The following is a 17,059-nucleotide window of genomic DNA, read 5'->3' as shown; positions in this document are numbered from 1 at the left end:
ATCGACTTCTCTAACTTCCGCTAAGGCCCCACCTCCCCCTCGTACCCCATCTGTTACTCATTTTTATGCACACATTCTTTCTCTCACTCTCCTTTTTCTCCCTCTGTCACTCTGAATATACCTCTTGCCCATCCTCTGGGTCACCCCCCCTCTTGTCTTTCTTCCCGGACCTCCTGTCCCATGATCCTCTCATATCCCCTTTTGCCTATCAGCTGTCCAGCTCTCGGCTCTATCCCTCCCCCTCCTGTCTTCTCCTATCATTTTGCATCTCCCCCTCCCCCTCCAGCTTTCAAATCCCTTACTCACTCTTCCTTCAGTTAGTCCTGACGAAGAGTCGCGGCCTGAAACGTCGACTGCGCCTCTTCCTATAGATGCTGCTTGGCCTGCTGCGTTCACCAGCAACTTTGATGTATGTTGCTTGAATTTCCAGCATCTGCAGAATTCCTGTTGTTTGTGAATACATAGCTGACTAGTTTGAAGATACGAGCGGGGAGAAGCCAATAATTACTAAGAACATGGATGGCCCACCGATTATGAAATCAGAAGTTGGAGCAGCAGTGGGAAAAATGAAAAAGAATAAGGCAGTAGGGCCTGTCGTCATTGCTATAGAAATGATTCAAGCTCTGGAAGATTTTGGGATTGCAAGGGAGACAGATTTTCTCGTGGGGAAATACCTGAAGAAAAGAGCAAGTCAGTATTGATTGCACTGCCAAGAAAACCTAGAGCAATTAAATGTGAGTTACACCACAAAATGGCTTTCCATTCCCACTTTTCACAGCATTTCCTCATTTGTTACTCTGCCCCTCGATGATATATACATCATTCTACTCAAAAACTACGTTTCTGCAGCTTCAAGTCTTATCTCATTTTGCTTTGATATTCTGCAACATTCACTTCCATATGTTAGTGTGAAATGAATGTAGTGTTATGACTGTGAACCTGGTGATATTCTGCACACAAGCAGCCATCGTACTCAAGGAACTCTTGGAAGAAAAGGCCTCCTAAACTCAAAGTGCATCTCACTTTTATACACTTTAGATCAATGGTACCTCAATACAGTTTCAGTGGTTACAATGATATTGTTTACTTCAGTAATTTGGGTTGACAATCCTTCATTTAAATTGCATATAATTTTCAAGCACCTAAGTCTTCACAGAAACACTCCAGACACCCTAGATTGATTGTTAATGAGCATTGTCTAGCTGCATTCATGCACGTGCAGGCATCTCAGGTGAATATTTCCTGGTTTGCAATCAACACTAGTCCGCAGCTCCAGGAAGACCATTGTTCTGAGGTGTGTTTTAAGTTCAATCTGTAGATCAGTTGTTATTGAAATTAAAATTTGCTTATAAACCCGAATTCCAGAATATGCCGTAACAGTCCTTCCTCTTGGCCTTCCTGGACAAAAAGAAATCCGTTCCAGGAAAGGCAAACTTTAAGGAGCTAGTCCTGCCGAATGGTCTTGGACCGATACGTCGACTGTACTTTTTTCCATAGATGCTGCCTGGCCTGATGAGTTTCTCCAGCATTTTGTTTGTGTTGCATCTACGCTATCATCCCTAATAGCTAACTACAAGACTCTTAAACTGTGATTGTTTCAGAAATCTGACCAACAGCCTTTAAAATGCAGCTTTGTTATTCATATGGCTGTTGGCTCTTTCCCTGTTGCCCGATTGCAGTTTAATCGTATTCTTTTATCTTTGCTCTTTCATTCTCTGATAGCTAAAACTCAACAGTAGCTAACAGTGGTCACTCACTGGTCAGAGGCAAGAGCAAGGTAAATGAGTATAGCTCACAGGCAACAGTTCACACTCCATGCCATGTCAAAAGATTGTCAGAATGATCAGATAAGCTAGCCTCACAGACCCTTCTATTGATGTAGGAGGATTTGGGGTGCTGTCTGTTTGAACGGCTGCAAGGACCCTGGTGGCACCTCCTTCCAGACTGTCAATACGATTGCTGATTCAACCACTGAAAGGACCCAGCTCATTTGAATTCACTCCCCATTGGGGCTGGGGTGACTGCTTTCATACTCTGTGTGCAATTTCTTCTCTTTCTCAGTCTGCCATGCTATTGAAGTTGTGGAAACTGACCTCTCTGCTATAACTCAGATCCCTTCCCAATATATTTCTATTCTGATCTATACAACTACAGTAATCATCTACCTTCAGCAACCAACCTTCAATACAGAGTACAGTTACCATTATACATTAGTTCCTTTTCACAGCTCGCTGTCACACTCCCTCAGAGTCATCTCCATTTGCATTTGCTGTGGATCTGCTTCAGTCAGCTGTGGTCAGGTCTAATGCAGCCAGTTGGTGTTCATCACTGTGTTTTCAGCAATGACACTGTTACAGAGTACACTTGATCTCTTGCTCTGTCTGTGGGCGGGGGGGGGGGGGGTGACAAGAAGGTGAGTCATACTGTCTAACCTGAGTCCAGTGTTTCCACTGGCTGCCTCGTTGGAACCGTACACCGACTCAGGTTTCGTTTGTCCGGAGCACCACCTGAGAGCAAAATCTCTCCTTTCAACCTGCTCCCTTACCAGCCTGCTTTGCTCGATCCCTCAATGTGTTATCCTGGTTACAGTGGACCCTCACATCTCCATGTAATCTAACTTGACATTTGTAGTTACTTCCTGTACATTTGTAATTTCTGTTGCTTCCTGCTCTCTACTGCCCTCCTCACACTGACATCTGCCCACTCATTCCCTTTCTGCTCCTTACTATCCCCTTTCTGATGAGCCTTTACTTCAATCACTGCTACCTCCTCAGGCAGCTGCGCTACTTCTAACAGCTCCTGACTGTGCTTGACCCTCCCCTGGGACCCTCTGACATGATTCTCACACATCATCCCATCTCTCCTCCCTGCTTGGGGTTGCTGTCTCCCTATGGGCCATGTTAGCTGCTTTGTGGATCACACATTCACTGTCCCTGTCTTGGCCATGTTATTTCTCCTTTTTCTGAGTCTATGATAGCACCTGCCTTACTCAGTGAGTCTATCCCCAGGATTGTTTGGGCACACCCAAAAATCTACAGGAAGCTGCACTCCCTCAATCTCAAGTACCTGGGCTGACTTCTCTCCGCCCTCATTGTTTCACCTCCTGCACTAGTAATGTAAATCGCTTCTCCAGTTATGGGCAAGGGTAGATTAGTTATCAATACTGAAAACCCTATGTTCACTAATGATTGCTGCAACATTGTCCGCCCCTTAATAAACCTCTTGTGTACACCCATGGATGACCACCAATAGTAATAGAGGCTGCCATCTGGTCAGCAGTCAAATCAGAAAGAGAGGGCTCTACTATGGATTCTGCCTGCTTTGGTGAGAGGTTCTCACCCTTTCCTCTCTTTTCAGGGCACTGTCTCCAACCATGGCCTGGATGCCGTAGATGTAACAAATCATCTCCTTCACCCTCTCACATCTATTTCAGTAGTTCCTTTCTAGATGCCCTGGTTGCTGGCTCACAAGGCAAGTCCCCTGTGATGTCACCACAGCAACTACTTTACGACTTCTCTTCCCCCTCCTCTGATCTTTCTCATTAGCCCATAATACTATCGCGGAGTCGGTTGATCCCACTACTATCACCAAATCTAAAACTGGGCTGAACAGGCTTTCCTTCAGCATTTTCAGGAAGATTGGGTCATCCCTCCCAGGATTACAACTCTGAATACTCCTCATATATTCGATATTTACATTCTGCATAATTTATGGCGACCCATCAGCTCTCTGAATCACTGACATTATCGTTCCCCAGTTACTCTCACCTCCTCCCAGTCACTGCCTCACCTTCCCTGTTAAAGAAGCAATATCTCTCTTCATTGCTAGTGTTCCAGGTAGTTGCCCATGTACCATCGTGCACCCCCTGGGCTATACTGTTCCACGTATTCCTCGGGCACTTCGCTTTTACCAACACGTATGTATCTTTAAGGTACATCTAATGAACTTCAACCAGTTCCTCGAGCTTGGCCCAGAATTCTGCATTCTTGCAGGAGACTTTAAGTGAGGACAGCTCTGATAAAATGCTCTGCTTCTCCCCAGGGCTGAAGGGTTTATGGATGGTTATGATCAAAGTCAAGGCCTAGCTCGGGTCATCAGGGTTCTTGACTTGACGTTGCCTAACCTCAATCGGTGCCATCCAGACAGATACAGTATATCTGGGTATAACCTCCACCCCAAATATCTCCACACTAATTCCCAAGCTACACAAAATATAAATGACTTATAAAAAATAAACAGTACGTATTAAAAACCATAGCGTATGCACTCTGCAATCTACCACTTGTGTGTGTCTGAACTCATAATGCCTGTTGTATTCCTTTGCATTTAAAACTGTTACACCAAAGTTACAGACTTATTCTTAAAACATATGAACATGCTTGCAAATGAGCCTGCTACTATGCACTTCCCCAAACGAGTATACTCTCATTCCAATGGTGTCCTGAATGGTCAGCAACCACCCTTCACAACCGGAGGCCCTGCCTCACCAAATTACCCAAAGAGGTCTAATCTCTTACATAAACGCATGCAACTACACACACCACACTACTTTTATATCAATCAGTTCAGCTCTCTGCCGTATTTGTTATACTTCATGATCCTGTGGTTACCAACCTGAACAGATCATAGTGTAAAGCTAATCTTAAAAATAATCACCCACTTAAACTACTGAGGTCACTGGCTATGTGATGGGTCAAGAATGTATCCCGGACTAACCCCCAAATGTAGTGACTGAAAAAAGTCACCAGGAGACACTGAAGCTGGTATAATTCTGCACACATGAAGTCTGTCTTGAAAGAAGAGACCTCCTAAACGCAAAGTACATCACATTTTTAAATCCTTAAGATCAATGAGCATTGTCTCTCTAGCTGCATTCATGCATGTGCAGGCATCTCAAGTGAATGAGTATTTCCTGGTAAACAATCAACCATAGTCCGCAGCTCCAGGAAGACCATTGTTCTGAACTGTTCTGAATTCAAACTGCAATCCATATTCAAATCTGAAGACCGGTTGCTGTTGAAATTAATATTTGTTTCTGTGCCCTAACTGCAGAATACACTCTGTATCACCACAACACTCTGAGTTTCGTACTCATAGAAATTATGTTATTCTTTATTATTTGACAGTAGGGCTGATGTTGAAATTAGAAGAAGGTTTGGGATTGCTCACTGCACGTGTGAGCAAGACAGTAAAGAATAACATAATTTCTATGGGTATTAAGCTCAGAATATTGCAGTGCTACGTTCATTCCAGACTAACATATGGAAGCACATGTTGGACAGTATCAAAGCAAAATGAGATAAGACTTGAAGCTGCAGAAATGTGTTTTTTTAAGAAAAATGATAAAAATATTGTGGAAGGACAGAGCGACAAGTGAGGAAGTGTTGTGAAAGGCTGGAATGAGAAGAGAGCCAATATTGTCAATCAGGAAATGGCAGCTGGAATTTCTGAAACATGTACTGAAGAAAGAGAAGCTCCACCAGCTTGTAGTAACGGGAAAAACTGATGGAAGAAAAAGTTGACAGTGCATGGCATTCATAAGTTACATCAAGGGATGGTTAGGCAAAAGTTTTGAAGAGCTTTTTATAACTTCTCAGCTTAAAGACAGGTGGAAGACCATGATCGCCCACGTCATGTGTCATGATGATGATGTAATGCTGAGGCTTCATAAGTCATTGGTCAGAGTACGTTTGCAGTACGGTGAACAGTTTTGGGCACCATATCTAAGCATGAATTTTCTGGCATTGGAGAGAGTCCAGAAGAGGATTAGAAAAATCATCAAAGTTGCTGGTGAACGCAGCAGGCCAGGCAGCATCTCTAGGAAGAGGTACAGTCAATGTTTCAGGCCGAGACCCTTCGTCAGGGCTAACTGAAGGAAGAGCTAGTAAATTTGAAGTAGGGGGGGAGGGGGAGATCCAAAATGATAGGAGAAGACAGGAGGGGGAGGGATGGAGCCAAGAGCTGGACAGGTGATAGGCAAAAGGGATATGAGAGGATCATGGGACAGGAGGCCCAGGGAGAAGGGAAAGGGGGGGGGAAGCCCAGAGGATGGGCAAGGGGTATAGTCAGGGGGACAGAGGGAGAAAAAGGAGAGTGAGAGAAAGTATGTGTGTATATAAATAAAGGATGGGTTACGAGGGGGAGGTGGGGCATTAGCAGAAGTTAGAGAAGTCAATGTTCATGCCATCAGGTTGGAGGCATGATGGAATATAAGGTGTGGTTCCTCCAACCTGAGTGTGGCTTCATCTTTACAGTAGAGGAGGCCGTGGATAGACATGTCAGAATGGGAATGGGATGTGGCATTAAAGTGTGTGGCCACCAGCAATGGAGAAATGCTTCTGTTATTTAAAAAGGATGGTTTGATATCAGCTATCTGAGCCATTTCCCTGAGGGTGATCAAACACACAAATCTATCGGTAACAAGATCACCAAATCCCCATGTGAATTTGCATCATCTGGTCATAGCAAGTATGAATTGAATTGAATTGACTTTATTACTTACATCCTTCACATACATGAGGAGTAAAAATTTGCCTTTCCATCATGGCTGAGCTCAGATCCCTGTCTTAATGTGCAATGTGCAATTTATAGTAATTTGTAATAAATAGTATGTACAATGGACATGAGGACTTTCTCATGAAAGCATGAGAACTTTCTGCTGAAAACACAAAGGATCACCAAAGGATTTGACAAAAACAAATTTGATTCCTTCATCTGATTTTTTTGACCTACCAGATGTTGAAAGGACTAGGGAGGGTGAATGTGGAGAGGATGTTTCCTATGGTGAGGATATCCAGAAATAGCGGGCACAGCCTCAAAATTGAGGGGCGACCTTTTAGAATAGAGGTCAGGAAGAATTTTTTTAGCCAGAGAGTAATGAATCTGCAGAATGTTTTGCCACCGACTTCGGTGGAAGCCAAGTCTGTGTGTATATTTAAGGCGGAAGTTGGTCATTTCCTGATCAGTTAGGGCGTCAAAGGATATGCCAAGAAGGCAGGTGAATGGGGTTGTGTGGGATCTGGGATCAGCCATGATGGAATGGCGGAGCAGACTCGATGGGCTGAAAGAACTAATTCTGTTCCTATGTCTTATAGTCGTATGGTCTTATGGAATGTGAGGTAGGTTTGCCTATACTCTGTTTGTGACACAATCTTTTTTTAACAGTTATACTTCTGTCCAATTTATTTTTGTTCATTGTAGTCAATAAAAATCATGATACACCGTGATACCATTTATTCCCTCCACAATGGCACAATTATTTTTCCTATAAAAATAGCAATCGGCAAATGCAGTAAGAGGAACAAATAGAACCTGCAGATATTATTTCAGGGATAATAAAATGCTTTATGACTAATCCAGTATTTATTTGAAATATGAAACATTTACAAAGCAGAAAATGTAAGTCCTAATTAATACACAACAAAGCCCATTAATGACAAAGAAAAAATATTATCATGTTGTTTGACAAGGAACAGCCCTCAGAATACATCTCCTTAAATCCTGGAGGTCGGCATTCCTTTCTATTCCTGCATTAGAAGAGATGAGAAAGTTGAGAAAAGAGTTGCTTTTGTTTTGAGCAGTAAAGGTCAAAAATGTCTTAATGAGAACAGGGGGTTCCCAGGAGGCTTAGTCAAAAGTTATCCCCCGACCAACATCATAAACTATTTGGTGGTACCTCTTGCTGTGCATATTTTGGGCATTACATTTCTTGCTGCATGGCACTTGAAAAAATACAAGAATGTAGGAATGGGGGAGTAGAAAGACCACTGGGTCTCCAAGTATTAAATGGGAGCACTAACAGTGCATGTGTATATATGAGCATTTTCTTAAAGCAGTTAAGTGCCAGTGCATGGCCCCTATTTTCTGTAAATATGCTTTGGAAACTCCTGAGGTTGTGTAAACCCATAACAAAAAAAATGTACAGTGGCATGCAAAAGTTTGGGCACTCCTGGTCATAATTTCTGTTACTGTGAGTAGTTAAGTGAGAAGAAGATGAACTGATCTCCAAAAGTCATAAAGTTAAAGATGAAACATTCTTTTCAACATCTTAAGCAAGATTAGTGTATTATTTTTGTTTTGTACAATTTTAGAGTGAAAAAAAGGAAAGGAGCACCAGGCAAACATTTGGGCACCCCAAGAGATTTGCGCTCTCAGATAACTTTTACCAAGGTCTCAGATCTTAATTAGCTTGTTAGGGCTATGGCTTATTCATAGTCATCGTTAGGAAAGGCCAGGTGATGCAAATTTCAAAGCTTTATAAATACCCTGACTCTTCAAACCTTGTCTCATGGGCTTCTCTAAGCAGCTGCCTAGCACTCTGAAAATTAAATTTTTATTTTTTATTAAGTGCAATCGCGAACAATAGCGAGATCAGAAATGCTGATCAAGTCAACTAGTTCCCAAAGAGAACTCTGATAGGCCAATCAGATGGTTCACTGCTGCTCAGTGATAGAACACAAAAAAATCATATGTACAATTAAAAAATAGTAGAAATACTGGAGTCATGATGATCATGATGAAGTCTGCTTGAGAGAGACATTTATACACATGCTGTCCTCCATAATTCAAAGAGATTGAAGGATAAGGTTGCAGGGTGACAAAACGTGGCTGGATCACTTGGAACTAAAAACTAATCCCTACTGGGAGAAAACAACACCTGTTCTTTCCGCACTGTTCTCCAGCAGTTTGAGGACTAAGTCCAGCTGGAACATAACTCACAAGTGCTCCTGAAAGTCAGGTATTAACCCTACCTACCAACAACCAAGCATTGCCATCCTGGTCCCCTTCATGATAGCTTATGAAGAAGCATGTGACTTCCCTCTCAGAGATGATAGGTGTTTGTGCACTCGACTCTTGAAGGCTTGGACCCCATCATTGCAGATGTTTGCAACCACAGCATCTGGAAGGCTGTTCCAAATTCTGATAGCGCAGTGAAGGAATCTTATATCCAGTGTGTAGGTTCTCGCATCAGGCATAGAAACAGCATGAACAGGCATAGATAAACTTGATCGTGTGGTGCGCCATCTCTCATTAGATGAAGGCAGCATGACGCGAAGGTCTGCAGGGCTGTGGCTGGTGTACATTTTGTATAGCACAGTAGCTGCAGCAACCAGTCATCTGTGGTGTAAGCTACTGATGGCTAGCTTCTCACGAGCTGTGGCTTCATCTACACCTATAATCCTGAGAGCCTTTCTTCGAATGAAATCAAGCTGGCTGAGGACACTCTGTGAGGCATTCATTCATGATAAGCAGGCATACTCCATAATACTTCGTACCTGGGCTTTGTAAACCGTGGCTCTGCCCTCTTTGTCTAGTTTAGATGTTACTTTCCGCAGAGCTCCAAGCCTTTGTCCAGCCTTGTTTGAAATAGTGGAAAGGTGTTTATCCCACACCAACTTGCTGTCAATATTAACACCAAGGATGACTAGCTCCTTCTTTAAATCCAGCTTGCAGTTCCCAAAACACAGGACGGGGTTAGATGGATTCCTCTTCCTAGACATCACCATCGCCTTGCACTGAGTAGGCTCAAAGGAGACATTCCAGTCGTCTGCCCAGGCTTTCATCCTGTCAAGATCCCTATACAGGCCTGCTGCCACTGTATTACTCTCTCCTGCTCTAAATGGTGCAAACAGTGTGGAGTCGTCAGCGTACAGGTATAGCTTGTTACTGCATGCATCAAGCAAGTCATCAATAAAGATGGAAAACAGAAGTGACCCAAGTATTGAACCCTGTGATACAGATGAATTGATGGTTGAAGAATCAGAAGCCTGACCAGAGATAACAGCTTTGATTGTCCATCCATGAAGGTAGCTCTGCAGCCATCTAAACAGCATTCTAGATATTCCTTTGGATCTCAGCTTAACACAGAGTCCATTATGTCAGATCTTGTCAAATGCTCCTTTGATATCCAGGGCTATGACACACACTTCTCCACCTTTGTCTAAGAAGGTGCTCCACGTTTGAGATAAGGTGGTGAGGAGATCGTCTGTACTGTGATCAGGACTAAATCCATACTGCCTACTTGAAATTAAGTTGTTACGGAGTAGGTAGCTCTGAACTTGTTTGTGGACTGCTGCTTCCATTATCTTGCTGATGACACTGAGTAAGGATATGGGGCGGTAATTTGTAGGATCAGCTCTGTAATCCCACTTGTGTACTGGTGTTACTGATGCTATTTTCCATTGTTCTGAGAATACACCACTCGAGAAGCATAGCTGGAAGAGGTGGCAGAGAGGACTTGCAAGATCTGCACTGCATTCCTTTAAGACCCTAGTTGGAATCTGGTCAGGGCCAGATGCTTTATCAGGCTGAAGCTGTTGCATAATTTTCCTGATATCTTTAGGTTTGAAGATGATTTTGTTCAGCGAGGTGGTAGTAAGCTGCTTGACAACTGGTGGCTGGTCATTAGCATTTGTGAGCTGACATTTATCTGCAAAAGCCTGACAGAAAACATTGGCCTTATCCTTTGCTGTTGTATGTACAGACCCATTGTGCTCAATGACAGGGATGTCAGAGTGGCCTGTTCTTCCAGAGAGGGAGTTCACAACATTCCACCACTTCTTACTGCTAAGGTTACCACTGGTTAAGTCATTTTGAGTTTGATGTTATGGTTTCTTCGGGCCTGTCTCTCTGCTCGACTGCCCAGCCTGGGCAAACTTCTCCTTATTAACAGGGGTGTTGCACTTCTTTAGCTGGCGGTAGAGACGAAGTTTCTTCTTTGCTTCTCGTCTGCACTTGTCATCAAACCATACTTTATCACCAGTCTTCTCAGTAACAATTTTGCTGGGACTGTGAATGCCCATGGCCTCACATATAACTTCTGTAAGCTTGGTGCAAGCCTTCTTAGGGTTCTTGTCTTTGAGAATGCTAGACTGGTCAGTTGATGAAAGATGACCACACATGTCCCAAAAGTTGGCTTTGTCGTAACACCAAACTTTCCTGTTGTATGGCTGGAACATCCAACTTCACTAGCATGGGGTTGTGGTCTGAAGAACCCACAAGAGCCATAGTTGTTGCCTTCACGGGTAGGTCTGTCATAACAAGAGCAAGGATATACTCCCCCCTTGTTGGGTCTGACACAATCTGCTGCAGACCAAGACTATCAGCTAGTTGTAGTGTGTGCTGGCTAGCATTGTCAGTTGTTTGGCTGCCCAGCCAGCCTAGATGATGGACATTGAAGTCCCCTATAAGCAACACAGACTGTGCACTGAACTCTGTCAACTTGGGGAAGGTGTTACTGTCCAGGTATTCAAGGAGGTCGGTAGACGGCACCAATTAGTAGTTTCTGTGATTGAAGAGCCACAGTGAACCACATGAGTTCAAGGTCTTTCGGATCTCTCCTAGGGTTACGGGGTATCACAATACCCTCCAAACAGTAAACAGCAATGCCACCTCCTGATGTTCCCTCCTGATCTCTGCGGCAACATATTGAGTAGCTAAGGATGGTAATGCAGTCCGCTACACCTGGGACTGATGAGTCGAGGAATATTTCAACAGCAATAATGATGGAAGGTTTCTCTTCAGTGCACAGATTGGCAAGTTCACCTATATTTGATCGAAGTCCACGTATGTTTACCTTCATGATTCGCAGTTCCTTATCACGTAGTCGATGGATAGGCATGGGTCGTGATGCCCACAAAGTAGGAAAAGGCTGTAAGAAAAGGCAAAGCATTTTCAGGTAGCTGTTTCCTCCATTCGTAATGTAATTAAGAAATGGCAGTTAACAGGAACGGTGGAGGTCAAGTTGAGGTCTGGAAGACCAAGGAAACATTCCGAGAGAACTGCTCTTAGGATTGCTAGAAAGGCAAATCAAAACCCCCGTTTGACTGCAAAAGACCTTCAGGAAGATTTAGCAGACTCTGGAGTGGTGGTGCACTGTTCTACTGTGCAGTGACACCCACACAAATATGCCCTTCATGGAAGAGTCATCAGAAGAAAACCTTTCCTGTGTCCTCACCACAAAATTCAGCTTCAGAAATTTGCAAAGGAACATCTAGACAAGCCTGATGCATTTTGGAAACAAGTCCTGTGGACCGATGAAGTTAAAATAGAACTTTTTGGCCGCAATGAGGAAAGGTATGTTTGGAGAAAAAAGGGTGCAGAATTTCATGAAAAGAACACCTCTCCAACTTTTAAGCACAGGGTTGGATCAATCATGCTTTGGGCTTGTGTTGCAGCCAGTGGCACGGGGAACATTTCACTGGTAGAGGGAAGAATGAATTCAATTAAATACCAGCAAATTCTGGAAGCAAACATCACACCATCTGGGAAAAAGCCAAATATGAAAAGAGGATGGCTTCTACAACAGGATAATGATCCTAAACACGCCTCAAAATCCACAATGGACTACCTCAAGAGGTGCAAGCTGAAGGTTTTGCCATGGCCCTCACAGTCCCCTGAGCTAAACATTATTAAAAATCTGTGGATAGTCCTCAAAAGAGCAGTGCATGCAAGATGGCCCAAGAACCTCACAGAACTAGAAGCCTTTTGCAAGGAAGAATGGATGAAATTCCCCCAAACAAGAATTGAAAGACTCTTAGCTGGCTACAGAAAGTGTTTACAAGCTGTGATACTTGCCAAAGGGGGTGCAGACATCCCACCCTGCAAAAACTCATTTCAGGGAGGTCTCAACCGGAAGTCTCAACCTCATAGCTGTCTGTGTCAATGAATTTGTTAATCTTGCAAGGCATCAGATTCACAAGTGTTTTGTGAGACCGCTGACTTCTGAATTCTGTCTTAATGTGCCTTGTTCACAATAGCTGCTGTCTTGGTAAATGAGCAGGCATAGTTTTTTGCTATTTCTGAATCAGGAAACATTTTCCTGAATAGCTTGCCTGTGTGCTTACACACCTGGAATGGCAGGTTATGCTCAACTATGAAAGATATAAAGTACACCTCAGCTATAGTGACCTTCTCTGTCAGACTTTGGTTTTCTGCTGAAAAGAACTGTGAAATACTTGAGCAGCCTTCCCTGTGCTTAGCCTCCCTGATATGTTGTGGTTCCTAAAAGAAATAAAAGCATAAGGTGTATCGTTATTACAGGTGTGTGCTGCTTAATGTCCATTCGAATCGCATATACATCCGTAGTGTGTGTGTGTCTCTCTCTCTCACACGCACACGCACACGCACACACGCGTTGCCTGCAATAGTCAGGATCAGAACTTACTTTTTTACACCGAAATGGGGGATTTTAAATGAGTGATTTAGAAGTTCTGTATCGTCAAGTTCAAGTTTATTGTCATCTGGCTGATTGTCCACAAGTGAAACATCCTCTGTCCGGACCACGGTGTAGCCACAATACATATATCATGCACACCACATAAAACGATATATTACCGTATTATTTAATAAAATGTAATTCAAAATACATATAAAGTGCGCAGCACAGGTAAACAGTTTGCTGTCCTAATGATGAGACCTCGGTGGGGGCCGGGTATTTATTAAAATCGGTTTTTCTTCTGAAAACGGCTGCGCTTAAACCCAGCCCATCACGAGCTTTAATGTACCTGTAAGTGGAAATGTTTCAGGAAAAAAACCCCGAAGAATTTGCTTGCTGTGAGTGCATTTATAAAGATATCTTAGCAGACGATTTTGGAATTTCACTCCAATTTAAACCCCGCTGTAATCCGCTTTAAGACGCCACTGTGCCCCGCCCGCATAGGACAGCCTCGCGTAGTCAGGTTGTCTCCGCCAGCTTTGGGAATTTCTTCACCAGACTTTTGTACTTCATCACCGACAGTTGTTCGGATCATTTCAGCGTCATTACAGAAGGCAGTAACTGAACTGATGGAATATGGAAGAGAGAGAGAGGACGACTGTAAAGCCCGCCCACAGTGAAAACGGATAGGTCTACTTAGCACAAAGAGAGACCAAGCAGGATTCATTCATTTTCTTTCTTTTTTTTCCCTCTCCCTCTCTAAAAAATCAATTTCCGGGATATTGTATATAATTTTCGGGCTTCAAGGAGCCACTATGGATATGCAGGAGATTCCCGGAACTCCCGGGAGAGGTGGGATGTCTGGGGGTGTTACTGAGTACTGACCATGCAGGGTGCCCAAACTTTTGCTTCAGGCCCTTTTCCTTTTTTGTTATTTTTAAACTGTAAAAGATGGAAATAAAAAAAAAATCTTGCTTAAAATATTAAAGAAATGTGTCATCTTTAACTTTATGCCTTTTGGAAATCAGGTCATTATTTACTCACTTAGCTATTCACAGTAACAGAAATTTTGACCAGGGGTGCCTAAACTTTTGCATGCCACTGTATTTTGGACATAAAAAAGCAAGGCCACATACATGTCACATTTTATGATGTAAACCTTCTTGCACATAGCTTTTAAGTATATTACTATAAATTTGGTGGCTGTTATTTAAAGTGGGGCAAAGTTATGAACTGATAAATATGAGCACTTTAAAGTGAAACTTATGCAAAAGAAACTGTAAGCTTCACCCTGAATTTTCCCATACAGCTTTCCCGTAGCTAAAAAGGACCAGCATTTCTAGACCTACTTATTTATTTAACAGAACTGTCTTTCCCCCTCCCTACCCAAACCCCTCACCCTACCTGCCCTACTCCTCATCTACTGTGCCTCCTCTGTTTATCTTTCTGCCCTGTCCCTTCTTTAAAGGAAAGTTATACTGGTACCAGGTGCACTATGACATGCATATTCGGACGCACACGAGGGAGCATCTTTACTACTGCTCTCAGTGCAGCTACTCCTCCATCACCAAGAACTGTCTCAAGCGCCATGTTGTGCAGAAGCACAGCAACATTCAGCTGAGGTGCCCGGCCGAGGGATGCCGCTACACCACTGCGGACAAGTACAAACTGCAGGCACACCAGAAGAACCATGGTGAGCTGGTAAGTTTCTCTCCCAGACATGATAATCCATGCCAAAGGATGATGTGTCAAGAGGCATTGCTTCTAAAATGATGCTGTCCACAGAGCTTTGCCCCAAGCAGTCAGACTTTTACTTTTTGCCCAAGCTGTCTGATCTTTTTTTAAAAAAAATCTTAGATCAATCATCAAAATAGAACTAATTTTCTCAAACCTATTACGTCTCACAATGGAGAGTATTTTTAATGTATTTTCTCAAAGCATGTTTACATTGTCTATCTGAAAGTGTCCTTGAAACAAACGGCTTTATATACTTTTTGAGAGCACAGCTAAGAATCAATCTCATTGCTCTTGTCTCTGGCAATGTAATTTGGCCATACAGCTTAGGAACTACGGTGCAACACACTCAAGGACTCTCAGCCTGAAACACTGGCTGTTTATCCCCTCCATAGATGCTGCCTGATTTGCTGTGTTCCTCCAGCATTTTGTATGTGTGCTCAAGATTTCCAGCATCTCTGTAGAATGTGGTTAAGAGTTACAGATTTTATTTACCTAAACATTTCCAAATTTAGTGCTTTTTTTTTAACCAAACTTTCATGATTATAGTTTTTAATATGAGTTTTTATTTTACTATAGATTTATTTAATTAACTGAATGTAAGTCAATTAAGTTCCTTGGTAAGATTTGGTCATATCTCCAGTTCATTAGTTTAGGCTTCTGGATCAATAGTATATTAACACAGTATGCCATCTTTTCTCTAACACTATTTGTGAATAACAAGTTACCCTTGACTTGATAATAATAAGACCCGATACATACAATATCATGAGCTTAAGTTCCACTCCTCTGACCAGTACTTGCATCACCAAATGAATACTGTGATAGGAGCTCTTTATTTGGGTGAGAGATAATCTGACCTTCTGTCTAATTATTTTGGTAAACCTAAAATATCCCAGAGCACAATTCAAGAAAATTTCTCTTAAGTGTCATTTATCCTTCGAATAACCCTTTTGCTTTGTCTGAACTTTAATGGTCATAAATGTACCAATTTAGTTGCCAGCCCTGGCTAGCTAACAACAAAGATTTAAAAAGTAATTAATTGGCTGTGTAGTTCTTTGAAATGTAAAAATTGTATTCAGCTGTCCAGAATACAATTATTATTACATCACCAGCTGTCCTTCCTGTAACTCCATTTTACAGTTGGAATAGGATCATTGACAACTTGGTGGTGTATTAAGTTTTGTCTGAATTGTCAGATAGGATGAATCCAGGTTCCATCCTACTTGAAGAAGTGTTTCGTCTGATGTCTTAGCTTATTCAACCAACAGTACTGACTAAATTGCTGTAACTGTTTAAGAAACTATCAACTGCAATTTAGGCTCTTGATATCCAGGGTTAACTTCATTATCACCTTCTTATTGTTGAATGATCTGAGCTCCCCAAGAGCATGTACCTGTCTTGCTCATAGTTAAATCCTGCACTTGTTGTGTCTGTTTCACTCTATCTCAACATAAAAGTGACCAAAAAACTGCCTACACTCTGAATTCAGAATCATTCTGTCTTGGTGACATTGACGGTAAATTATGCTTTGCAGTTATTAGCAATCAGATCATTCTTTTAAAAAGAGTGTAGAGGGTTAGTGGTTTCATACATACAAAGAAAATATGTCAAATGTTTCATTGTTATAAGACCGTAAGATATAGGCCATTTGGCCCGTCACGTCTGCTCTGCCATTTCATCATGTCTGATCCAATTTTCCTTTCAGCCCCAATCTTCTGCCTTCTCCCCATATCCTTTCATGCCCTGACCAATCAAGAATCTATCAACCTCTGTCTTAAATATACATAAAGATTTGACCTCTTCAGCTGCCTGTGACAAAGAATTCCACAGATTCACCACTCTCTGCCTAAGGAAGTTCCTCCTCATCTCTGTCCTAAAAGGATGCCCCTCTATTCTGAGGCTGTGTCCTCTGGTCTTAGATGCTCTTACCAAAGAAAACATCCTCTCCGCATCCACTCTTTCACCATTCAATAGGTTTCAATGAGGTCACCCATCATTCTTCTGAATTCTAGTGAAAGAGGCCGGAGCCATCAAATGACAAGCCATTCAATCCGGGAATCATTTTTGTGAATCTTCAAGTGGCTGGTGGCCGGGGATCTATAGCAGACAGGTGCTGGCTCCTGTGAAACAGTGTGGGCAGAAATGGGAGAAATGTGTGGGAAAAAA

The 17,059-nt window shown here is 42.6% G+C and overlaps 1 protein-coding gene across 3 annotated transcripts in view; it reads left to right on the top strand.

The window, feature by feature from the left end:
• The window catches only part of LOC134351633 (zinc finger protein ZFAT-like), a 198,271-nt gene that overhangs the window by 63,478 nt on the left and 117,734 nt on the right, over positions 1–17,059 (top strand). For all 3 annotated transcript variants that reach the window (XM_063058064.1, XM_063058058.1, XM_063058048.1), the window contains one exon: positions 14,625–14,857. In XM_063058064.1, the coding sequence (XP_062914134.1) occupies positions 14,625–14,857 (233 nt within the window). The remainder of the gene's footprint in view (positions 1–14,624; positions 14,858–17,059) is intronic.

This window comes from Mobula hypostoma, chromosome 1 (assembly GCF_963921235.1).
Source record: "Mobula hypostoma chromosome 1, sMobHyp1.1, whole genome shotgun sequence".
NCBI classification, from domain to species: Eukaryota; Metazoa; Chordata; class Chondrichthyes; order Myliobatiformes; family Myliobatidae; genus Mobula; species Mobula hypostoma.
This window is presented reverse-complemented; position numbering and strand designations above follow the sequence as displayed.